Source organism: Rhinatrema bivittatum, chromosome 1 (assembly GCF_901001135.1).
Source record: "Rhinatrema bivittatum chromosome 1, aRhiBiv1.1, whole genome shotgun sequence".
In the NCBI taxonomy this organism is placed as follows: domain Eukaryota; kingdom Metazoa; phylum Chordata; class Amphibia; order Gymnophiona; family Rhinatrematidae; genus Rhinatrema; species Rhinatrema bivittatum.
Window position 1 is genome coordinate 804,656,244 of NC_042615.1, and position 26,061 is coordinate 804,682,304.

The 26,061-nt window shown below is 49.0% G+C and overlaps 1 protein-coding gene across 1 annotated transcript in view; it reads left to right on the forward strand.

Annotated features, from left to right (window-relative positions):
• CELF4 (CUGBP Elav-like family member 4) overlaps positions 1-26,061 on the forward strand; it is a 1,498,022-nt gene that overhangs the window by 839,835 nt on the left and 632,126 nt on the right. The window contains exon 3 of the mRNA XM_029581031.1: positions 5,006-5,054. Within this exon, the coding sequence (XP_029436891.1) occupies positions 5,006-5,054 (49 nt within the window). The remainder of the gene's footprint in view (positions 1-5,005; positions 5,055-26,061) is intronic.

Here is a 26,061-nt window from a genome sequence, read left to right on the forward strand (position 1 = left end):
TCTCTACCCTCGTGGCAGCTAGCAGGAGCAAAAAACCCAAACTGATCCTAGCGGGAGTCGCGTGTGCCAGTCTGCATTCCCTTCTTGCAAACCACCGATGGTCGAATTCTTCTAGGGACGCGCTAGTGTCCCTAGTGCCTCTTTTTACCGCAGGCCCTCATTTGCATACTAAATCGTGCGCCCAGGAGAGTGCCCTGTGTGTGTGTTGGGAGAGCGGGCGCTCGCCTCGGAGCGCCGGCTCTCCCGCGGGTTTTACTGTATCAGATGTTTGGTCTCCAGATGTGTCCATTTATCTTTGCATGACATAGTGCTCCCCCCCATGATTGCTGAATGCATCCCTGTTCCGCTCAGAGATAGGCAGGAGGTGCTCTGGGCATCCGAACCTAAAAGGCAGGATGCGGTTCTCGCAGGAGCGGGATGCACGAAGGCGTCGCCTGCTCTACTATGGCCGGCCTGCAGGGCACGGAGGGTGAAGTAATAACGGAGACCTATTTCTCTTATAGACTTCTTAATCAGTGTGCAAGCTGCCTGTCACTGCCGGAGCCTGGAGGCCGGCCCAGTCTGATCATTCTTACATTTCCCGCAGAAGTCACACCGCAAAGCCAAAAGGGACTTCGACCCACGCGCCCACCACAGTCACGAGACACGGCCTGTCCAGAAGGAATCCTTGATGGACGTGATGTACAAATTTGGCAGTTTGGGAAGAGAGGGTGAAAAACGGAAGCCGGACAGCGACAGCCACCCGGGCGAAGGCAGGCGTCGGCTGGGATGAAAGGGGCCTGTGCCCAGGCTGTGAGAGAGAGAGAGAAAGCACTCCCAGCTGTGCGCGCAGGGGCTCCTTTCCAGCTGTGCTGCCCCCTCCCCCTGGCGCAGCCGGCAGCAAGCAGAGCGGTTCCGGTTAACGCCGGGAGGGCCCGTTCCAGTGCCCAGCCTTCCGTCGTGTCCGTCTCGCCTGCCAACCGGTGTCTTTCAGGGCACGGTGATCTCGCTTTCGGGATGGGCTCCGTCACCCCGGGCTTTCTCGGCCGCCTATAAAGGGGATCGCCAAGTGGCAAACACATTCAGTTACAGTGGCCCTTTTATTTATTAATATCCTTTTTATCGCAGAGAACTGGGGGAATTTATCAGCGTCCCTCATGTCCTTCAGCTTTCTTTTTCCACCTTTTAACCTCCTCATGCTTCTCTCTCTCTCTCACACACACACACACTCACTCGTTTTCCTTCTTCTTCCCCTCTTTCCAATTCTGACTTTCTTGTTTGTTATTTTACTTCTCTCTGAATCTCAGTTTCCTCTGGACTGTACGCTTTTCTCTCTCTCTCTGTATCCACCTGTTTCTTCTCTCTCTCGTTCAAGTTCTCCTTCCCTCCTCCAAGTTTCTTATCTTATATCGCGCAGCATCTGACTTTCGGGGGTTGTTCAATCTCTGTGTCCCTCCCTCCTCTTTTCCTACCCATTCATCTTCCCTCCTTCTCCGATCGTTCCATCACTAAAAGCAAAAGCCTTGCCTGGACTTCCTACACCGTAGGGGCAATTTTCCAACAGCCCTTGCAGTTATTATGCTTCCAAGTTTAATTTCCCTGTTAAATGTAACTTTGTTTTTTCATGTTCAACCTATTGTTTTTGGTTACTGTTCTTGGTTTAGTTCCCCAATTCGATGTAAACCGATCTGATATGGTCTCTACCATGAAGGTCGGTATAGAAAAGTGTTAAATAAATAAATAAATAAATCTGCAGCCTGTCTGCTGTTAGTGCGGGCCGCAGAGGGGAAATAACAGGCGTACATTAAAGAAAATAAACAAAACAAAACAAAAAAAAAAACCTAGCGATCGTGCGCTGGTCTCCTTCCCTGTGGCGAAGCGCGTTGAGCTGTGAAAGCCACGTTCCAGGAGGGACGCATTGGACACCCCCCCCCCCTGGCAAAAGCTTTCGAAAATCGCCTTTCCGTGCGCGGTACCCCGGATAGATTCTGCGCACCAAAGCAGAGGCCCTCGAGTTACAAAAACCATCTTTTTTTTTTTATTAAAGGTTCCCAAAGGGTGGCAGGGATTGGCGACTGCCCAGGTAACAGAGTTTTAAGCTTCGCCGGCTCGGTCTCGAGAGATCAGAGGCCTGCCTACACCTGCAGGTGAATTTTCAAAGGAGTTATGCCCCTAAACGGAACATACTATTGTATCAATTTTCAAAAGCCATTTCCACAACGAGCATTGGTGCACTTAGGTGAGTAAATCCTATGGACCATTCAATGGCAGATACGGTGGCAATTTTCAGAAGCCCACTTACTCCAGTAAAGTGCATTTACTCAATTAAAGGCAAGGTTTTGTGCATGTAAAGGTTTTTTAAAAGCAGGCCCTAAATGTATAGAGCAAAGGAAACAAGATCGGTGTATAAAAGAGACCTTTATTCTTAGAAAATCGGTGCCCGACTCTGGCCGGGTTTCGCTCTTATGCAGAGCTGCCTCAGGGGCAACTGCGTAGGAGAATCTTTAAAGGTAATCGCCTCAGTCGACGATCAGCAGTAGGGGTCATGCATATACTGCAAGATATTCTTAAAAATGCTCCCGCTGATGTATTCGCTGTAGCGAACACAACCCTCTTTTAAACGCCGGAGCACATGAAAACGGGGCTCGGTGGCGCACCTGCTCATATATTTCCGACCATTGCAGATGGTGAACCTTCGTAAAAATACAGTGGTTAGCATGAAATTCGCCGGACCGCATGGAAGCAAGCTGCAGCGTGGTGTTGAATGCAATGCTGTAGTCTTAGGTCTTAAACCACCGCCGCCGCCGCACACATCGTACACCGGAGATAATTTACAAAGTCCCAAGTGCAGACGTGCCCAGGATATATCACTGGACAGAAGCAACCATGATTAGAAAACAGTAGGCAAACCTGCAGTTATAGATTTAAAAATCGTAGAATTAAAAGTGTCCGCCTCCCATCTCTTAATAGCAATCGTAAAACACAGCCCGGGGCCCTGACATCAGTGGTTATTGCACGGTATAGAGAGAGCAGCTAAAAAGAAAAAGCCGTTCACAACCGTGGAGCTTGCGATAAGTCAGCCTGGGACTTCCAACAACGATCGTCAAACCGGAAATATGGCGGCCAGCAACAACTGCGAGCTAATGCTGGGAGCTGCAAGGTCAGGGGCACCCCGCTGCCAATTCCCAGCTTAATCTCGGAGCACGATATTAAGCGAATTCATGGCTTCAGATTGCAGTTGTAGAATTAAAGGTGCTCACCTTTAAATTTCCAATAACAATCGCAGAAAGGCGTAGATCCCGAGCAGCAGTTATTAAACAGTATAAATATCCGGGGCCTGCGATCTTTTGGCGTTGAGTTACTGCGGTTCATACATTACCGGGTTAAGGGCCGCTGCTTCTGCCAGGGAAACGTTGCACGCGCCCCTTTGTAGATCTCTGATGAACGCCGTCTTCAAGGCTGCATTTTCTGGGCCCTGTAATAAAACCTCACGTGGGACTTGCTTGCTGGTCCCACGAGGAGCTGTGCGCACGGCTAAACGCAGACTTCAGTTTCGTTTTTTGTCTGGCTGCACATCCCCCTGCGGTGCCCGCCTCTCCCACTCTTGCAGGCCGGCTCCCCTTGCCTGGGAGCGAGTCTAAGAGGGCCAGAAACCGGGGTAATTTCAGCTCGCCGACCCCAAGCCATCTGGAGAACTTGAACGGGGGGGCTGTGCCTATCACCGTGCAGCCGCCGCCGCCACCCGGCTCTCGCATCCAGCAGCAGCAGCAGGGATAAACACATTTTCCTTATCAGACAGGCTGGAGGCTGCTGCTCCTGCTGCCGCCCTGTCTGCCAGCCCTCGGCACAGCCGCACAAAAGGACACTCCGGCACCTGCTTTTATTGCTCCTTAATACTGACTGCGTTTGCAGAGCGATCGCAATAAATCGAGGAGATTAGGAACCGCTGGATGTGAAACCCCCCCCCAGCAGGACTGTGATTAAGAGTCGGCTAGCTAAACCGTATTCGGCTGAGAGTGAGAGGAGAATTAGGGAGGGGGAGCTGTACGTCCCCCCCCCTTCTGCCTTTCATTCTCTAGGTCTGAGGGGAGGGGGGTGGGGGCAGGAATCACTCTGTGCCAGGAGGAACAGGCCAGGCCTAGCCTCGTCTTAGTCCCATTGCATCTTAAAAGGAACAGGAAGTGCAGCCTCATTCCCACGGGCAGGGCGGGAGGCGGTCATCCTAGTCCTGGTAGAAAAGTAGATCCTTTTCTAGGCTGTGATGTCTTATGTGGGGACCACCCTAAGGATTAGTCAAAAAAAAAGAGCCACGGTATGGGAGCTTTAGGCAAGCTGATAACTGGAGATAGAACAGGGGGTGCTCCACGCTTGTGTCGCTGACGTGGAAGGGGGGAGGACCTGTGTGGCCTCGGGAGAAGGAGAGTCATACGTCCAGCTAGCATAGGGCTTCCCAAATCTGTCCTGGTGACCCTAGAGCCAGTTTCTAAGGATAGCCACCATGAATACGCATGAGATAAATCTGCATGCATTGGAGACCTAGCATATTCAAATTAATCTCATGCATATTCATTTGGGAAATCCTGAAAGCTCAGCTGACCCTGGCTTTTACCGTGATAATTTTGGGACGCCTTGGTCAAAGATCTTGTTTACGCTGTATATCAGATAGAAGGTGTACCGAGAAGGGCCTTGAGCGCTTGAAATCTATGCTTCAGTGTATTTTAAGTACACAGATTGCTGTATACTACTGTGGTAATCCAGTGTTAACTCTTGATGTGCTGGAATGCATCATCTGCCGTCACAGGTGCCCGCTACTTTCTGCTGGCTGTTTGCTGCATATTGACAGAGGATGCTGAGCCCTGGTGCCTTACAGCTGGCTCAGAATCTCTGCAGAGTTGACTCAGAAAGTAAGAGGGTCTGTGATGTCCTGGATGGGCCACTGTCCCACCTAAACACACACTGGAATAACTGGGAAACCTTTGTCTTCAGAGGCTAATGCTGCTCTTTTTTTTTGTCTTTCCTTTTGCAGATGAACAGACCGATCCAGGTGAAGCCAGCGGACAGCGAGAGCAGAGGAGGTAGTTGTCTACACATTACTCCAGCTTTTAGCCTGTTATGTGTGGTGGTTGTCCCCCGTCCCCCCCGGATTCTGTCAGTGCCGGGTACTTGCTGGTTGACGAAGCCTGAGAGAGGCTCGTGCACAGCCGAAGCTCTCTCTGTATTAAACCCCCTTTCCGTCACCCTGCTTTCCTCATCTTCCATTAGTATTTGATTTGAAAAGACAGGCAGCTACCAAAGACTTGCCTGGGAAACCTTTGTCGAGATGTTAAGCAGCAGGCGCCGGTTTGTGGGAAGTCAGAAACGAAGCGCGTCGTGTTCTGTTTTGTTTCCAGTCCGTGGTCGTTTATGTGATAACCAGGGCTTGACAGAGAGAACTGAGTTTGAAGGGGGAGGGGGTCCTTGTACGGGGCTGGATTACAGACCCGGAAGATGTTAGGTTCTTGGATGGCCACCGGTGCTTTTTCGTGCAGCACCTTGGTAGTTTTGGGAAGCTTGGGAATGATGTTGTTGACCCCTAAACAACAGAGAAGTGACTGTAAGGGTTGCCGGAGGGCAGGAAGAGGCTGAGCTGTGCCTGGTTTTACCTTTCATTGCCTGGATTTCTGGCCTCGGCCTTTTATATTTGGTTGGATTGGGAATGTCCCAAGTGAATGTCCCAGTTTCCCCACTCTCTGCAGTGCTGTCGGGCGTCGTCGTGATCCCAGTTCTTATATAGTACAGCGATGTTACAGTGTTAGGGTCATGATCACAGTTTCACATGGGGGGGCAGTGTCTCCAGATGGGTTTATTTTGTGCACACCATAACAGGAATGAACCACATTTGTAAAACAGGATATATTGCATTGTCTGTTAACAACCTCCCATCTTGTCTTTGGATACGTTGACTCTGCTTAATGTAAAAAAAAAAATAAAAATTTGTAGGACTGCAATACTGTAGATACAATAGGGACCAACCCAGTATTGGCTTGGCCTGGTCCCTAACGTCACAGAGCTATTTTTGCAAATCTTGCTGTTCAGCTTCCCCCTTCCCTTGAAGCAGAAGTGATAGCAGTTCAAGGCCAAGACATGGAGATGTATTTATTTATGTATGTCATGCATTTTTAAACCACTTCTAATACAGCGACTCACCGTAAGTTATTATCTTACTCTGCCGTGCAATAAACGGGGGGAGAGGTTAGAAGGATGTGACAAGAAGCAGGAAAACCCCCCCCCAAAAACCTACATTTGGGAAGGCAAACACATGGCTTCTGCGGTATTTCTTAAGTACAAACCCTGCTAGAGTACCTTTTGTGGCTAGGGATGCCTGACCTCATCCGAGTCAGCAAAGCAGAGGCTCATCCACTCCTGGCCTGGCTCCACCGAATGCGAGGATTTGTAACCCTACCTCTTTTTTTTTAAATTATATTTTAAGGGAGGTCAGAATTACGGCTCCACGCGTGCAATGAAGCAAAACCAGAACTGGATCAGCCCATTCGGACTGACCTATTGGGGGGGGGGGGTGAACTGGCAGCCCTGTCAATGGATCTTTCTGGGGCTGCCAGATGGGCTCTAGGTCATCGGCAGCAGACCCGGGCCAGCTTTGATTGTTACCCCCTTCCCATGCAGGAACCCTGTAGTGGAAAAGCGACGAGGCGCTACCTAGATTGGTTGGGAAGTGAGTTGTTTTTTTTTAAATCAGACCTGACTCACACCATCCCCGGCGAGCCAGAAACAACAGCAGGCTTTGGCGTGAGCTCGTGCCAGAAATTCCAGCGGTGGCAGGACTAGGGGGGGGGGGGGGGGGGAGAAGCAGCAGGATCGGCGCAGAGTTAACCCGAGGAACTGGACTCTTTTTGAGGCGTGCTGTGGCCAAACTGCAGGTTGTCCCGTCCCGTCCCCCAGTCTCCCGGCAGCCCCCATGTTAACCCACAGCACTCCACAGCCGCTATAAAGCCCTGTCCTGCCAGAGTCCCAGCTTCTCAGGCCTGGCTCGCCGGTCATCGTGACTTATCACGCGCCGACCGCCGCGGCCGGTAGAAGCTTTGCAAGGGTTTCCGCGTGGCGTTTCCCCGAATCTCGTGGCGTGTTTGACGTGCGCAGCGAGCCTGCAAGCTGGCATGCCCGCCCAGAATCCCGCCAGCCTTGAACGAGCCTCGGGAAGGCTTTCAGCCTCGTACGTGGAGTCTGCGTGCACATGGCAGAGGTTCACGTGTTCAAAAGGTTAGCTGCCTCTTAGCTAGATAAAAAGCAGTGTTAGTTAAGCTGTATGCCAGTAAGTAGGATTTCAGCCACAACGCACGCAAGCCTCTGTAGAAAAAAAAAGCCAAGAGACATCCTGCAGGCACGCCTAGATACTCGAGCCTGCCTCAAATTTTCAAGAAGCCCGGGGGGGCACGGGGCAAGCCGCCAAACGCACCTAACTTTGCACTTCTGGTTTACTTTCGCTGAGGGTGGCACACACCAAGCTGGTTTTCAAATTCCGTCTTCTGTGTTTTTATTACCTCGACGCCTTGCCTTGTCGATCCCAGAAGTGGCTTTCAACAAAATTTAAAAGTATGTTTTCTAAAATACAATACATAGTGTAAAAAAAAAAAAATAATAAAAAATTACATAACACAAAACGCATTTCAGAAACATGCAGTACAATGTTGATGCAAAGTAACGGGAAAAAAAAAAAAAAAAAGTCCTTTCCTTCTCTTCAGTTATAACTTAGCGGTGGTTTCAGTGAATACTCCCCGATACCGCCCATCTCAGCAGGTGCCAGGAAATAGATAGGAAGGGGAACGTCAAGAGCCATCTCCGCGGGCAAAACAGTGCTTCAGCAGTGGAAATGGGCTTCTTTACAATTACCCCACCCCCACGTGGGGGTAAACTTCAGTGCGTAGAGCCTGCGGGCGCCGCAGGGTGCAGAGGGCTTCCAGGAGGCGGAACTGGGAAGGGTATTTGCACCGACACGTACATTTTTGAAAAGCAGGCGCGCATTTTGCCCGTCTCCCCCCCCCCCCCCCGGGGGGAAAAAAGAAAAATCCCCTACCGGTGTTCGACAGTCGCCTTGCTCTTCGTGGGCTCTCAGCTTTGCAGTTAGGCACCTTACTGAGTACGGACCCCGTCTAAACCTTCATGGTCTCCCATGTTGCGTGCTCCTGGCATACGCTCCAGGTGCAAGTTAATAATAGAGAACCCCGCATGAGAGTCATTGCATGAGAGAGCCGCGCGCACCCCTTACCAGTATTCAAAGGACACAGAGCTGCTAAAAATGAAGAAATGGCAGTGCTCTCGGCAGCACGGCGCGCCACCCTTCCCCACCTTGCACTTTCTATGGGGGGGTGGGCGTAGGAGGGGACGGGGGAGGGGGAGCGTCTGACCTGCCTATCAGTCGGAGAGGAAAGCCAGGCTCCTTCCTCTCCTAAGGGGCTGGGTTTCCTATGAATAACTGTTGCCGGGGTCAGAGCTTGGAGCTGTTCTAATGTCACGTGAGAAGTGGCCCTCAAAGCCACCAGTCTGAGAAGAGCTGCCAGGGAACCTCTGCGACATGAATATGGTATGGATTTCCCTCGGGAGGGTCCGGAGTGCTTTGCTCCGCCGCCCCGTGCGTGCCATCTCATCCTATGGGATTTACTGGAAAGCCGTGAGGGTGAGTTCAAGCTGTAGGCGGTGTTCGCCCTGACTGGAATAGATGCAGGCTGGTAAAAGCCTTCCTGGAAGTTATCAGTTGTGTAGCAGATTTGCAGTGTTGTGTTCCGTGGAAAAAGCAATTTTGGTACAAATGCCCAGCTCCTGCCTGGCCTCTTCCTGCGTTACCTGATTCACTAACAGGCCGATACAGTACAGTGCACTCCGGCGGAGCGCACTGTTAACCCATAATTGGACGCGCGTTTTCGACGCGCTATTACCCCTTGCTGAATAACGGGTAAAGCTAGCGTGTTGAAAATGCGCGTCCAACCCCCCCGAACCTAATAGCGCCCGCAACATGCAAATGCATGTTGCGGGCGCTATTAGGTATTCCCGCACGATTCAGTAAGTAAAATGTGCAGCCAAGCCGCACATTTTACTTTCAGAAATTAGCGCCTACCCAAAGGTAGGTGTTAATTTCTGCTGGCGCCGGGGAAGTGCACAGAAAAGCAGTAAAAACTGCTCTTCTGTGCATCCTCTGACTTAATATCATGGCGATATTAAGTCAGAGGTCCCGAAAGTTAAAAAAAAGTAAGAAAAAAAAATTTTGAAATAGGCCCGTGGCTTGAAAACCGGACGCTCAATTTTGCCGGCATCCGGTTTCCGAACCCGTGGCTGTCAGCGGGCTCGAGAACCAACGCCAGCAAAATTGAGCGTCGGCTGTCAAACCCGCTGACAGCCGCCACTCCTGTCCGAAAAGAGGCGCTATGGACGCGCCAGTGTCCCTAGCGCCTCTTTTTACTGCCGGCCCTAATTTAAATAAATTAAATTACTGTGTTGCCCACTCTCCCGCGATTTTTACTGTATCGGCCCGTACGTGATTTCCCCATAGACACAAGATGGGAGAAAAGCCTTCATGAATCTGGACCTCAATGAGTTTTTCTTTTCCTGCTGTCCTTGGGTGGATCCGGGTTTCCGACGAAAGGATGTCAAATGCTGAGCTTTTACAGCCGAACGAAAAATAGAGAGGAACGTGAAATGGAAGCTCGGACAAGGCATTATATTTAAAGGCGTCCAAAAATGCAAATTAAAAAAAAAAAAAAAAGCATTTATTAATCCCCCCCCCCCCCCCCCCCCCCAAAAAAAAATAAATTGAGGCAAAAGGCACAGGGAAAAACACACAAAAAAAAGGTTTTTAAAGTATGAATAAACCCAAAACCAGTGCAGGAAAGGTTTTTGTAAAATTAAATGTCGCTTTATCTTGAAAAGGGGTCGCGAGCAGGGGCGGCTTGCGTTTTATCCTAACCATCCAAGCCTTGCTAAGGACGACTGCAGCGCAGCGCTTGGAAAACGCTGGGGGCTAAGCTCCCGCCGGCAGAGCTCTGGCATTCTCCCCCACGCTCGGCCCGGCCAGCCAGTCAGAAACAGAGCTCCCCTGCGGCCATGCGCGCCACGGCTGACCCAACTCTTGCACCCGCTTTTCCGTGGGGAAAGGCTTTTTCATTCTTGAAATGCATGGTATACCTGGAAGATGAAGTAAGTGAGGCTGGTTATCCACGATAGGTGTGAGCTGATGGCATTTAGAGGCACCTTCTCGGGGCAGGGCGGCTATGTGTTGTGTTTTTTTTTCAGCTGGCTTGTACTCCTGCACCTCCTGACCTGAAGATTTACAGCAATGCTACTTACTACTGGCGTCTCCCAAGGTGCAAATGTGTGTGTGTGTGTGGGTGGGTTTTACAGGCTTTTGCTTCCTGGAACTCACAGACACGTTTGCAAGGAGGATGCTGAACCTGGCTTGCACCCTTTGCGTTTGCTTCCAGGGCGGATGATGGGGACGGTGGGTTTGCCAGTCCAATATCAAAGCCAGGGTGCTGCAAAATGCACTTCTTTTAATTTGTTTAAAAGAAAGCATGCATCCCGCACTAATCCCTGGTTCAAGGCAGGATGCGATACGGCAGGCGCAAAACAGATTTAGGAAGCTAACAAATGCAAGGCAGGGGAGCTACCACCTCTGTACCAGATGTAAGAAGAACAGCAGGTTACTGGTGAGGTATTACCGTGATAAGGGCCGGATTCAGGAACAGGCAGGATGGGTAAGTGCCTAGGACGTACCAAGAAACTGGGGCTCCCCCTGCTGCTCTCTGATTTATGGAGGTGAAAACTCCACCCCCCTTCCAATCCCCATTACATAATCTTAAATCTGGCCCTTGACTGAGCTCCTCAGGTTTACAGGCTCAGCGGAACAGGGCCCAGCCCGCACCACCGACCCCCCCCCCCCCCCCCCCCCCCCCCCAGCTGCGACCTGCTACAACCAAGGTAACAGAGCAGGCTGGCCATAAAATACTGGGGGTGGCTGCAGAGGGAGCTAAGGGCCAAAGGCAGAGGAAAAACCTACTGCTGTGACTATAAGGCAGAAAGGCCTAGGATTCCGTGAAAGACAGGAGAGCGATCACGAGGCTGCCTCGGCCGCGCTGCGTTTTATCGGCGCGCGGTTCCGGCAGACGCAAGCTCAGTTGTGTTCATTCCCTAATTCAGAAGTCTGCGGGACCGGAATGGCTTTCAGCGCCTTTTTTTTTTTTAAAGTCACGGTACGCAGCTGTTCGGGCAGGGCGATCCAGAACAAAGATCCTGCCGCTGGCAGCCTCTTAGCACGGGGACTGACCGTGGAGAGAGCGCGCTTCAAGCCGGCCGCGTGACGCAGACCCTCGTGCTCACCATGGGGTTGTGGATGCGCAAAACGTTAGCACAGATCCAGGGCGACTAAGCCTGGCCGTCTTGTATTCAGTCCCCTACTGAACCGCGAGCCGGCGGAGGGAACGGGGAAGAGGAGTAATTTGGACCCCCAACATGGCATCCCTTATTGCTTTTACTGAGGCTTCCGCGAGCAGGGCTTCAGTGAGAATCGCAATGTCGGGAGCCGTGACGGGTTCCCATTGAATCTGATTTGGGCGATTCGGGGCTGGCTGGGGGGGGGTTTGGGGGCTGGGCTCGTGGGTGCTTGCCAGTGACTTCCATGAGCGCACCCTGTCTCTGTGTGCTTACTTGTGCAATTACGTTTTCGCTGAGCCAGGTACATGTTTCTGTGTGGTTTATTTACGGAGAATGGCAGCAGCACGGTTGATTTGTGATCTTCAGTCCTCTCCGTACCGTCATCGGTTAGCCACACCCTGTAGAGGAATTTATTTATTTTATTTATTTACAAGTGCTTGTATTCTGCAGTTCACTACCCAAAAAAAAAAAAACTGTTGGAAGCAGATCACAACAATCTTAATCACAAACGGTACTAATACTATGATAATAAATATCATAAGCAAATTACACTAAACACAAAAACAATCATATGCATCATATCATTTCAAAGCAGTATTAGTTATTTATTTATTTATTTTTTTTAGTTTTATATACCGTCATTCGGTAAAGCCATCGTAACGGTTTACAAAAGTTCAAAATGCAAGAATTTTAACAATTGAACAAAAGCTATAACAGGAAGCATACTAAATAAGAAAGAGAGACAATCAATTGCAAAGATATTAACTGGAACTTGCACTACGGATTGCACGAAGGAAAGAAAAGTTTTCAGTTTCTTTCAGTAATCAATGGCATCTCTAATGGACTGGATTAGGCATGCTACTTATCCATTCCTGCCACGATGGGAGAGCAGAGTGTGTACGGTGCAGCATTGCTGAAATCCTCAGCCAGCAGCCGGCACCCCTCAGGACGTTTTCTGATCCTTTCTCCTTAACTTGTTCACCAAGCCCTAAAGAATCTCTGGCCACCCCTTGCTGCCCCGGTGAACATCTCGCCAAGCCAGTCCTCTTAGTGTCACCTCTTGAGTATCCAACTGTGCTTCGATGGAAGCCACCAGGGAGAAAAAAAACCAGGATGGTGCGTTTTCAGACTTTCAGCTGACTCTGGGCCATGGGAGGCGGGTCGAGCCAGCCCCGCTGCGGGCTGGTCCACAATTCTAGCCTCGTCGTGTGGGGAAACGCTGGGGCGCCGCCCGCCCGCGCGGGTCTCGGGCTCGACATCGTCCCCGTTGTACGCTGCAGCGGACTCTTAGGATGAAGCTTCTCTTAAAGAGACGGAAGCGGGTGGGACTCCACCGCCCTCCCGGAAGACGCCAGCTCCTGAAAGAGTTTACCTTGAGCCCTGGGTTCCACTATCAGGGCTCTTGCCACCGAGAAGGGATCCACAGGGTTTATCCCATGCCCCTTTGACATTTTTCACCGTTTTTGTCTTCACCATCTCTGGTGGAAGGGCGTTCCAGGCATCCACCACTCTCTCTCCGTGAAGAAATATTTCCTGACATTGCTTGAGTCGTCCTCCCTGGAGTTTCAACAGAAAAGGTTTGAATTTCGTGCATCATTAAAACCTTTTAGGTATCATATCTCCCCTGCACCTCCTCTTTTCCAGGGTATACATATTCAGATCCTTCAGCCTCTTCTCATAGCTTTTCTCATACAGACCCCACACCATTTTGTTCACCCTTCTCTGGACTGCCTCCATCCTGTCTCTATCCCTTTTGAGATATGGACTCCAGAACTGAACACAGTGCTCCAGGTGAAGCCTCACCAAGGATCTGTACAGGGTATTATCACTTCCTTTTTAATACTGGTTATTCCTCTCTCAGTGCAGCCCAGCATCCTTCTGGCTTTAGCTATCACCTTGTCATATTGCTTCATCATCTTCAGATCTCCAGACACGATTACCCCAAGATCCCTCTCCTGTTCTGTGCACATCAGCCGTTCATCCCCCGTTACGTACAGCTCTTTTGGATTACCGCACCCCAGATACATGACTCCGCACTGCTTGGCATTGACTCCCAGCTGCCAAATCTTCGATCACTCTTCCAGCTTTCTTAAATCTCTTTTCATTCTCTCTACTCCATCAGGCATATCCACTCTATTGCAGATCTTAGTATCATATGCAAATAGACACAATTTACGTTCTATCCCTTCCGCAATGTCAGTCACAAAGATATTGAGCAGAACCAGTCCCAAAACCAAGCCCTGTGTGCACTCCACGTAATACGGTTTTCTCTTCACAGTAAGTTCCATTTACCATTACTCTCTGTCTCCTATCAGTCAACCAGTTTGTAATCCATGCCACTACCTTGGCGCTCACTCCCAAGCTTTTCATATTATTCACAAGCCTCCTATGTGGGACTGTATCAAAAGCTTTGCTGAAATCCAAGTAGATCATATTGAATGCTCTTCCCTGATCCAATTCTCTAGTCACCCCTGGTGAATCCATGCTGCCTCAGGTCCAGGAAAGCACCAGATTGTAGATAGTTCATTATTCTTTCTTTCAGCAGAGTCTCCATTAATTTTCCCACCCCTTGTCCTTTGAGTGAGCCTCCTTAGCTAGAAAATACTCCATTATAAAGAATAGCACCACCTTTTGCATGCTTAAGAACATAAGAAATTACCATATTGGGTCAGACCAAGGGTCCATCAAGCCCAGCATCCTGTTTCCAACAGTGGCCAATCCAGGCTACAAGTACCTGGCAAGTACCCAAAAACTAAATTACGCCTGTGCTACTGATGCTAGTAATAGCAGTGGCTATTTTCTAAGGCAACTTGATTAACAGCAGGTAATGGACTTCTCCTCCAAGAATTTATCCAAACCTTTTTTAAACCCAGCTACACTAACTGCACTAACCACATCCTCTGGCAAAAAATTCCTGAGTTTAATTGTGCATTGAGTGAAAAAAAATTTTCTCCGATTAGTTTTAAATGTGCTACATTCTAACTTCATGGAGTACCCCCTAGTCCTTCTATTGTCTGTTCTAGACCTCTCATGATTTTAAAGACCTCTACCATATCCCCCCCTCAGCCGTCTCTTCTCCACGCTGAAAAGTCCTAACCTCTTTAGTCTTTCCTCATAGGGGAGCTGTTCCATTCCCCTTATCATTTTGGTTGCCCTTCTCTGTACTTTCTCCATTGCAACTATATCTTTTTTGAGATGCGGTGACCAGAATTGTACACAGTATTCAAAGTGCAATCTCACTATGGAGCGATATAGAGCATTATGACATTTTCTGTTTTATTAACCATTCCCTTCCTAATAATTCCTAACATTATGTTTGCTTTTTTGAGTGCTGCAGCACACTGAGCTGGCGATTTTAAAGTATTATCCACTATGACACCTAGATCTTTTTCCTGGGTGGTAGCTCCTAATATGGAACCTAACATCGTGTAACTACAGCAAGGGTTATTTTTCCCTATATGCAACACCTTGCACTTGTCCACATTAAATTTCATCTGCCATTTGGATGCCCAATCTTCCAGTCTTGCAAGGTCCTCCTGCAATTCATCACAATCTGCTTGTGATTTAACTACTCTGAATAATTTTGTATCATCTGCAAATGTGATTACCTCACTCGTCGTATTCCTTTCCAGATCATTTATATACCGGTATATATTGAAAAGTAAGTGTCCCAATACAGTTCCCTGAGGCCCTCCACTGCCCACTCCCCTCCACTGAGAAATGTGTCCATTTAATCCTACTCTCTGTTTCCTGTCTTTAGCCAGTTTGTGATCCACAAAAGGACATTGCTACCTATCCCATGACTTTTCACTTTGCTTAAAGCATCTCATGAAGAATTTTGTCAAACGCCTTCTGAAAATCCTCCTATAGCAGTAAGCCTTTTATAGTTAAACATAGGACCCATTATTTTCTATTACCAATACTCCATTTAGTGGTCAGTAGGGCCGCACATGTAACGCTAAAGGAGCAATAGAGTTCATGAAATGAGTGATCCCAGGTCCTTGCTGACAACCTAGGGGCAATTGTGTTTCCAAAAGAGTTGCTGAAGAAAACCTTTACAAGTCCCACTGTCGCTCCTTGTGACCTTGGGCAAGTCACTTTACCCTCCATTGCCTCGGGTACAAAATTAGATTGTAAGACCCTGGGGATAGGGAAATACTCACAGTACCCGAATGTAATCCACTCTGAAGTGCTGAAAAGGGGGATATAAAAATCTAAATAAATAATTTTGATTCATAAGCATTTGCTGTTTCTTTGCCCCTTGGTGCAAAAAGCTTATCCCTTTTAACTTCAGCGGCAGGCACGTCATGAAAATGTTTTTAAGAAGGGGGAAAAATGGACTTCGGGCAGATGTTTAGCCCTCAGCACGAAGAACTCAACACTCAAAACCTTGTCTGGTAGAAGGAGTCTCTTCCAAGTACGCTAGCTCTGCAAAGATCGTATCAGGAATCCCTCGTCCGGCCTTACTCATCGGAGGTGGCGAGTATGGAAAAACGAAGCGATGCTGACAACGTTAAAGACGTGAACTGAAAAATCATAGCGTCACCGCACAATAATGGAGAGCCCCATTTCTTTTTAATGCCGACTTTTTTTTTTTTTTTTTCCAAAGGATCCAGAGTTCTCCAGTCCATGGTGGCTCGCAAAAGCCGCTCTAATGCCAGCGGCGGGGGCTCCTTACTATAACTGGGATCACCAGCTGGCCTCCACTGTTGCAGGACAGAGCAGTCTAGCCTTGGCTTGATTCCATTGCTTGCTTGAAACCGTAAACCTGGTTTTCTTAAAGAAAACGATAGGTTATAGGTCACGCGGCGGCGCAAAACGATTTTTAGCCTGGCATGAAGAGAATGCAGAAGGGGGGGTTTATCCTGAACTCCAGTTCTGTTTGCGGCACTTGTGGACCAGCGTTCACCACCAGTCCTGGAACCTGCACCCGGGTTTCCAAAAACCCTGCCCCGGAGGCCCTGAGCATGCATGCGGTCAATTTTGCATGTCTGGCTGCAAATCAACCTCGTGCCTGCCCATGAAGCCAGACCGTTCAGGCGCACCTCCGGGGCCGGGCTGGGAAAAGGTTTTGGGGTGGAGCCGGGAACTGGCATCCCAGCGCCCCCCCGGCGCTGCAGCCCTGCTTCCAAGCTGGCTTCTCCAGCCGAAACTATTTCTAGCTTTGCTTGGCTTATGTTCAACTACTTTCCTTCACACATCTCCTTCTTCTGACGTTAACCTCCAACCCCCCTCCCTCCCTCTCCCCCCCCCCTTAAATTTGATGACATAGCACTTTTGCTTTCTTGCAAGAGCAAGCAAAAAAAGGCCAGGCCAACAATCTGCCCATACATTGCATATTCAATATTTAAACAGTAAAATGATGCTGAATTGCAATATCTTTGTGCTGTTTGAAAAGGAAAAAAAAAAAAGGCTATCCGTTCAAGAAATCTGAGGTTAGGTAAAGATCTATTGGGAGGCAATGCTGGGGGAAAAATATGCTCAGCAGACAGACATAAAAGGGAGAACTGAAACATGGCAACATCTATTGCGATCTCGGAACATTTCTCCCAGGCGTCGCAGACTCCCGTAGCACTAGGAATTCACCCAGCAAAGCTCTGTGGCCTCGCTGCCGGACTGCATGCTCCAGTCTTGCGGTTGCCCGGGGGCTGGGAGCACTGTGGACGCAGCAGCCACCGTTTCTAAAAAAGAGAACCAAGAGCACACCTGCTTCTTGTTGCCTCTGCCTCGGGACCCTTGAGTGGTAATCTGCAGAAAAAAAAAGAGTGGAATTAGAACATAAAACTAAGCAGGATTCGTTGCAGGTCCTGATCCCTCCTGTTGGACCAGCAGGAAGAGTCATCCAAAGCTGAGATGTTGTCTGTCCGTTTTAGAGACCACATATGAATGTGCCTCCTTCCATATCACCGAAAAAAAAAAAAAGGCCCGTCTAGCCACCATTTCCAGCTTTCACCCTTGTAAAGAAGGCACCCATGCACTCAAAAGCCCATGGACCAGATTAGCTTTGGATCATTCATGTGTTGGTCCAATAAGCATTGGTACAGCCTGCAATGAACTCTGTTTCCACCTGGGCCCGATACGAGTACTGGAACTCAGCCCCTACGTCAGAAACGTACAGAGAGAGCCAACAGGTAGATTTTATTATCTCAGCTTATTTGGCATTGGGCTGCATGTGACCTGGATAGGAAGCCGGGTGCCGGGGATACTCCCTACGGGAACACATTTCGGTCTGCTGCATTGGCTAAGTAGGGAGATAATGTCTCACGCATGCCGTACGAATTTCACTGACTTCATTAGACTTCCGTCTAATTTTTAGCATCAGATCACTTTACGGTCTGTGCCTGATTTTATTCTACCATGCGCTGGTGTGTCGACACTCTGCTTTTCCCCAGGCTTGATTGCCATTGCCTGCAGTTCCTCCATTAAAAGCCAGTAGACCTCTCCGTGGCTTGTCAGAGAGGGCCCAGGAGTCCGGCATTAGCTTCCTTTGCAGGGGGGGTGGGGGACACTGACTATTCAGCCTGAAACATTTTGAAATCCTGGCTCTTTAAGAAGGCTTGCATTCGAAATGTTAGGAAGAGCGTTGTTAACCTAAAATCCCGCTGGACACTTTTTTTAGGGAATGAATTTTTTGCATGTTGTTTTCTGGAGTATTAAAATCATTTGTTCCCTTGGTGGCCAATGTAACAGAGCCCGCACTAAAAATCAGAGTTAGATTTTATCGCGGGCTTTACTTAACGCGTGCATTAAAAAAATGCGGTCCCCCGTGGGGGATACAGGAAGCTTCGAGCTAACGACAAATAAACCAGGAGTGAAAAAAAAATGTCCTCCTTGAGTGGAGCTCCCTCCCTTGCTGCTGGGCGTACTCAGGCCAGGCAAATCCTCCCTGGCGCTTATCTCTAAAGAGGGGACAGCCCTGCCGGGGGGGAGGGGGATTTGGAGGGCTCAGAGTTCCACTGGGCCTGATTTACCTCTTTAAGGGGAGAGGGAGCGAGGAGGAGGACGGTCCCAGTCCCGGACACGAGCAGACGGTACCGTACCTGGCCTGACTTCTTTATAGGTGAGAGGGAGGGAGGACTTGCCGGGCTGCCCCTGACCAGCAGGCGTTACGTTTCCAGCGGTAAAAGGAGAGGTGCTGGGCATCAGCGCACCTCCTTGATTCGCAGGGTGGTAGCTCACGAGGCTTATGGCCCTGCAGTTAGCGTGAGACGTGCTGTCCTTGCCATGGGCTTTGTAGCGCGGGATTTTCCAGCCCTAAACCCCCCCCCCCCCCGGGGTTAGGTTAGCGCCGAAAAAAGAAGGAGTAAAAACCCTTGGGAGGCTCAGCCTGGCTCATCGCATCAGCCCCTCGGTTGCAAGTCTGATAGTTGCCTAATTTGCAGGGTGGCACTTAGTTGTTGTATTGGTTCTTTTTTGTTACGGTCTGTTTATGGCACTGTTTATGCAGGTTTTACTTTGAACTCTTTTTTTAGTTTCTAAGTTCCGGTGTTTGTTTAGCTGGGTCTACTTTTTGAGTTTCTCACATATTTATTTATGCTACTATATTATTTTTTACTGTAAACCAGTTGTTCTTTTTATCGTTATTACCAGATGGGTGCACGAGTTTTTTGATTAAGGTTCCCAATCTGTTCCAGATTTTCAGGACAGGTGGATCCAGTCCTGGTTTTACCCCCTTGCATGCTGGGACTTATTCTGATTTCCCGGTTGCATTCTCTAAGAAAAGGAAGACTATAAGTGCCTGCATGCAGGGGAGTAAAACCTGGACTGGATCCACCCGTCCTGAAAATCTGCAGCCAGTTGGCAACCCTAGTTGTGATCCAGTCAGCTAAAAAAAAAAAAAATCGAAATAAATAAATTAGCAATAAGAAGCAAGAGCATCTTCAGTAAAATTTTATGAGTTTGATTGAGTGAAACCTCAAGCCTACTCCTTCATGTTCACCTCCTTTCTGAATGAAGAGCAGTAGGCTTGTGAGATAATCGTGTGTGTGTGTGTGTAATGTGTCCCCATCACCACCCCCACCTTCTCATAACTTTCGTATTCGGTGTCTTATCCACGCCAAAGTGTCAGTTCCTGTTCAGGGGTCCAAGAGGATCATGATCGGGATATTTTTAAAACTCTACGTGTGGGTGTGGATATGCATCTGCTTCCTAGAAAGTAGGCGTCATTGGTGCTGCACGAAACTTCTGGTTTCAACCTATTATCTCCTGGAAGGCAGGGGTGGGGTCAGCTCCTCTCTCTCTCTCTCTCTCTGTCACACAGCTCCGGGGTGTCGGGTTCTTTCCGATTGAGGGGGGGGGGGGGGGGGTGAAACGCTTCTCCAAGGCCCAAGTTGTGTTGGGGGGGGGGGGGAGAGGTCAGGCTTTTTCTTTGTCCTGGGGGGGGGGGGCTCTCTTCCCTTTTCCGTGGGAGGGATGAGAGTGCCAACAAAATATTCTGGAAGCTCGAGTTGGGTGTCCAAAAAAACCCATTTACGGTAGCAATTATTCAGAAGCAAGTTGTGGCACTTTTCACCCTAGTTCTCCAACTTTCCTTGTCCGTGCAGGCGTCTCTAGGAAAGAGCTCACCCTCCAGGACATGGAGAAGCAAGACTTTCCAGGCAGACTGGGGTGGCAGAAAATCCCCTTCCAGAAATACTGGCGGGCAAAAAACAGGGCCTCAGAACAGTGCACTGCTCTGCTCCCCAGAGTGAGAACTCCCATTTGGGGGTCTCCAGATAGAACAAAAAAAAACAAACCCTTGCTCACAGTTCTCGTTCTCCAGGCAGCAGGGAACAATCCGCTCTTCTGGATTTTCCCCACTTTAGGGCAGGAAGGGTGCAAGGCAATCTGAGCTACTGAGCCATCCATCCATCCAGCCTCCCCGAGATAAGGCAGTCTGAGAGAGTCCCCTAGCCAGTGACGTCTGGCAGTGCAGAGCTCAGCTCCCGATGCGCCCGGGGTCTCGGACGATGTGACGTGGCGGCAGACGCCGGCGGTGGGGGATCCTCGGGAGGGAGGGTGCTCCGTGCTGGATACGTCCATTCGTCTTTGGGGCCAGCTGTAGCTCAGGCAACCCGCACGATGCCATTCTTAGGGGGTCCGGATCAGTTAATGTACCGGAGGTAGTGACCTCAGCCATCCTTTGGGATTTAATGGCCCAGCCTTTTCTCAGTGTTCTACAAAAGTGGACTCTGTCGCAGGTAGACTGGAGCTTTTTGACTGCTGCTTATGATTCTGTTCGCCAGGATGTGGCAGGGAAACTAATCTGGCTTGCAGAATGAGGTGAAATCTTTTAAAAACTATTCAAGCCCCTCTCTCATTCAGGAACCTGGGAACATTTCCAGAAGAGTAGAATTGATTGGAAATAAGTCTGAGACATCGTAACCTCTGTTTATTAAAATGTCCGCGGGTGGAGGGTGAAATACCGTGGCTCGTGCTTCGGAGGCTTTGAATGCGTCCCCGGATTCGTTTCCTGCTATAAATAAAGTCTGTTTTCTACCTGCCAAAGTAAAAGCAGGTGATGTCTCCTTAATCTGGAGCTGCGACTGCATTTTCAGAATCGTCGGATTATGAGTGTGCGGCGAGATTAACACCGCTCGTGTCTTTCCTTTCTGATAATGATTTAAGCAGTGCCTTGAAGTGCTATTTCCAACATATGAACCGACAAGGCATGGGTCAAAACGTTAGAAATTTCCCTGAGCAACGCGGGAGAGGAGGAAACTCCTGCCTAGGGAGCCGCCTTCCTGCCTCGGTATTTTTGTAAATGCGTTAAGTTTCAGCAGGATTGTTATGGTTTGTTTTTGTTTGGTTTTTTTTGCTCTAGAACAGCTCAAGTATATTCATTGATTCTCAGAAAATACTTGTAGCTTCTATCCCCCTCGATGCGGTATCTAATTAGACGACCCTATATATTATATATGCAGGTTATAATATCCATATTTTTGTAATGGCAGTTTCTTTTTTTTTTTTTTTTCCCCCCCCCTTGGATTTCCTTTGCTCTCCTCATTCCTACCTCCCTCTTTGATTGTGGGCTAAAGAGATTGAAATGATTAATTTGTTTTCTCCTGTATTATTTTCTTACTTTTTTGTATTTCCAGTCGCGTTACCTGTGCAAAATAGATGCATTGTTTAATATTTAAAATTCAATAAAGTAAAAAAAAAAAAAAAAAAGCCCCTAACCTATGCCAAGTACCAGGGATTTCACAGAAAACCTCTCAAAAGTAAGTCGAAAAAAATTCCTTAAACAAAGGCAATTGCCCCTTCCCTGTTCAGTGCAGAATCCAAGCCGTGAGGCCCAGCACACCAAGAGCTCCTCCTCCTCTTGATTGCTAACTCGAAATGCCACATCTGGCTGGGCTTCAGGCTGCTTTTATACCAGCGGGGGGGGGGGGGGGGGGCTGGCCGTTCCAGCAGCCTCTGTTCTAACCATGGTGCACCCCTCCCTCTGCTGCCTCTATCCCCCCTATTCCTAGCTCAAAGGGTTTAGGAACTAGGGCAACTTCGGGGCAATCCCAAAGGGGCAGTCTAGTCCGACTGCTGCCTCTAACAATAAGAACATAAGAAAATGCCATACTGGGTCAGACCAAGGCTCCATCAAGCCCAGCATCCTGTTTCCAACAGTGGCCAATCCAGGCCATAAGAACCTGGCAAGTACCCAAAAACTAAGTCTATTCCATGTAACCATTGCTAATGGCAGTGGCTATTCTCTAGGTGAACTTAATAGCAGGTAATGGACTTCTCCTCCAAGAACTTATCCAATCCTTTTTTAAACACAGCTACTCTAACTGCACTAACCACATCCTCTGGCAACAAATTCCAGAGTTAAATTGTGCGTTGAGTAAAAAAGAACTTTCTCCGATTAGTTTTAAATGTGCCACATGCTAACTTCATGGAATGCCCCTAGTCTTTCTACTATCCGAAAGAGTAAATAACCGATTCACATCTATCCGTTCTAGACCTCTCATGATTTTAAACACTCATCATTTTTTTTTAACTTGATTATTCCCAGAATGCAGCCTGTGGAGCCAGGAGGTCGGGCACAGGAAGCGGCGTTTCATCTCCGAGAGCCTTACGTTAGATTTATCAGAGTTAGAACAGAATGGCTGAGATGTACTGACCGATAATCACAGCACACGGGGGCCGGGGTAGAGGAGTACGCAGTGGCCGTATTACAGCAGGAAGATGACTTTGAGGTCCGAGATATAAGTTTTTCAGAGGGGAAAAAGAACACGTGCATGGCAAAAAAGTGCTCTGGGAATTTCAACTCGAAATCCGGGTGCCTGGCAGCCACGCATCACTGAGGAAGGAAGGTCAGTGGGTCAAAGCCTCTCCAAGAGAGAGGAGTTTGCAACTTTTTTTTTTTTTTCCCTATTAGCTATAAATTCTAGCCAGCTTCCAGGAGAGGCAGAAAGCTGAAACTTTCCCCAAACAAGAGGGATAATCTGCAAACCCCCCTACATTCCTCATTTCAAGAGGTGAAAGCCCCCACCTCCTAACCTTTCACGAATTTCCTTCAACCGACCTGGACAAGATTGAACATCAGGACTTTCCGAAGTTGGGGATTTGGAATCTGAAATCGGATTTTCATTTTTTTCTAAAGCATATTTAAAGGAGGGGAGCCAGAGTCTTCGCCCAATTATAGAGAAGTAAACTGAGGGTTTTTTTCTCGAGCCACTCTCCGTGCCCTTACCTACTCCCAGCTACACTGAGCGAAGGAGGAAATCATTCTGAAGACAGGATAACAGGTGACATCTTGTTAATGGATATTTCTGTTTTAGGAAGGAAACCGGCTGGAGGTTCCTTCCGAACGGGGGACACAAATGAGCCATTTACTGTATGTATAGAAATAAACCAGTACATATTCGGGATATGAATTCATTTGAAATAGCATTGACAATGTCAACGACATTCTTTGTTGTTTTATGTGGTTTGCAAAATGAAACAATAAGAAAAAAACACAACATTTCATGGTTTCCCTTCTATTATTTTTAGCATGCACTCTTTCTGAAACCTAAAAAATGAAAAAAATATATATTGGAAAAACTCTTAAACTGCGTGGAAATTGCCCCCAAAGGACACAACACTAATTTTTTGGCCTACACACAGTCTTAAGAGACTTATGAACTGTGCATCTCCTCCCTAGACATGCAATGGGAGAAAAGGTTTTCACACATGGGTCCCCCCCCTACAGTTGCAAAATTGCAGTGATTCTGCCACCGCAGAGGGAGGGCTTTCAAAATCTTGGACCTCGAGGGCTCCCAAAAACATCTGCTGTTCAGGATATCTTCTGGTCGATGTACCTAGTGTTGCCATTCTGAAGACCTTACCTGAGTGTCGCCCTTGAGGGCTGAGACTCCAGAATGTAAGAAAGCCATGTCCGAGAGACAGACAGACAGACAGACCAAAAGGGGGTTCCATCTCAGAGGCGTGCAGACATGCTGGGGATTCTGCTAGTGGATGCGATTTATCAGGTAGAAGAGACAGCAAAAACTGGAATGCGATCTCATAGATAAATTACAGATGTGTGAGTGTAGACAGAAGCGCCATGCGCAGGACGTCTCCATCTTATAATAGTTGACATTTTGTTTTCTAAAACTGTGCTGTACACCGTGTGAAGCAAACGATGAAATTAATTAGGATGGATTTTGCTGGCTAGGGCTCCTTTCAAGTATTAGCGCCTCGGTGTTCCTTCCTGGCATCTCTTCGGCCCTGTGCGAGGAGCAATTAGATGGCAGCTCCCCAGGCCTCTGGGAGATAAAAAGAGTCATGAAAGGCTCCTTCCTCGACTCGTAATTACACCAGAATCCCTCACCCAGAGGAGAGCTTCATTTTGAAGTTTAGTGACTCGCTCTTTCAGCCCATGTGAGCAGTCCCTGGCACGCTCGGAGCGCGGGCCTAGGCTCGGAGGACAGGGCCTGCCAGCGAGGTCAAGCCCAACTCAGTTTCCAAGCTGCGGCCTGCAGCACCTGCCTTTTTAAACAAGCGATCGTTCCCTCGGAGGGGCTTGTATGGAAGGGCCATCCCGCCCCGCCATCTCCACCCCCACCACCTCCTTTTCCATTCTGGCCACGCAGAATGTTCTTGTCCCCAGATTTAGGGAGGGATTCCCTTCCAGTGCGGAGAGAGCGGTTCAGTGATCTCCCCCCCCCCCCCCCCCCCCCCCAGTGGTAAATGTCTCTCTCAGTCTGACTGGTAAGGTGTCAGGCAGAGTGCACTGAAGTTAGGACCTGGACGCTGGGTACAGCTCATTTTATTTTCCTCGTGTCTTTCCCCGTGCTCTTCATAAGCAGAGCATTATGCATATTAATGGTGCTTTATGAATAATAAATAATAATAGTTTGCCCTTTTGAAATTTCAGCAACTCCTATTGCTCATTTAAAATAATCACTGCATTAAAAAAAATTAATTGCACTGTACCAGGCACTCAACCTATCTTCTAATGTGTATCTGAAATATGGGAATCAGATGATACAGACCCAGGCTGCAGAGAGTAAGGAACAGATAGACCACACTATAACTATATTCATATATATGTAATTCCCGTCCCGGTCAGCGATTGGGCAGAGGGGCTCACTGGGAGGTTCATAGACCAGGCATGTCCCCAGGATCTCCCAGGGGGAAAAAGAAACAGCATTTTAAGACCCTTCAGGTTGTCTCATGCTGGGTCTCTTCTGCTTGCCAAGCCAAGTCACTCACAAAAATCGGCCCACTGACTCCCAAACTGTTATTCAGCAATCAAAGACTTTACTGGCATTGCTGAGCAGATTTAAAGAAAGTCCACACCGATTGTTACTGTACCACACAACAACACAAGTCCAAAATTCAGTCCAAAACCATAAACGTTCTCCTTCAGGAGATCCACCCCTCTCTTGGGTCTGTCCCCCAGGAATGGCGCGTCCCACCGTGCAAGCCGTGCACTTGCACAGGGTGGCGCCTTACAGGGGGCAGTGGCCTGGAAAGTCAAGAAGAGGCCGCGGGGGCCCATCCAGCAGATCCCAATCCCCCAGCTGTGAGATGAAGAGGAGGCCGCAGACAATTGGCGGATGCTCTCCTGCCCCCTGGACATCCCTCATCTAACAGAAGACTCCTGGTGTCAGACCGGAGCACCCCTTAGCTCCGGGCCAGTCGAGGCCTTCGTCCAAAATGGTGTCAACTGACCTTTGCCCCTGTCTCGTGATGGGGCAAAGGCTAATCAGCAGCATTTTGGAAAATGTGGTCGACCAGCCCAGCGCTAGGAGGCACTCCAGGCTGCCCCCTGGACAACAAGAGATTCTTCTCCTGGGGAACAGGAAGAGGGGGGCCACTGCTCTACCAGGGATTGCTTTGAGTGGAGGGGGAAGACGTGGGTTGTTTAATTCGAGGGGTGGGGTATTTGGTAGGGGGGGAAACAGAGTCCCAGCATGGGGGGGGTGCGCGCTTTGCCCAGAGCACCATTTGCCCTAGGGTCAGCCCCCGAGCATCCCTGCGCTTAAAAAGTCTGAACTTTTCAGTGAGGTGACCTCGTACAGTGCTGAGTATGGAGGCAGCCCTAGGAGGGACTGGAAGATGATTCCCCCCTCCCTGCTCACACAGCATCACATCCAAGTCAAGTTTCGCACTGACGTTTGGGAAAACATTCGACACCCTCCCTCCGTACGAAACCAAAATAATCTCAGTTGGAGCAAAGGCCCCCAGATCAGCAGGCCC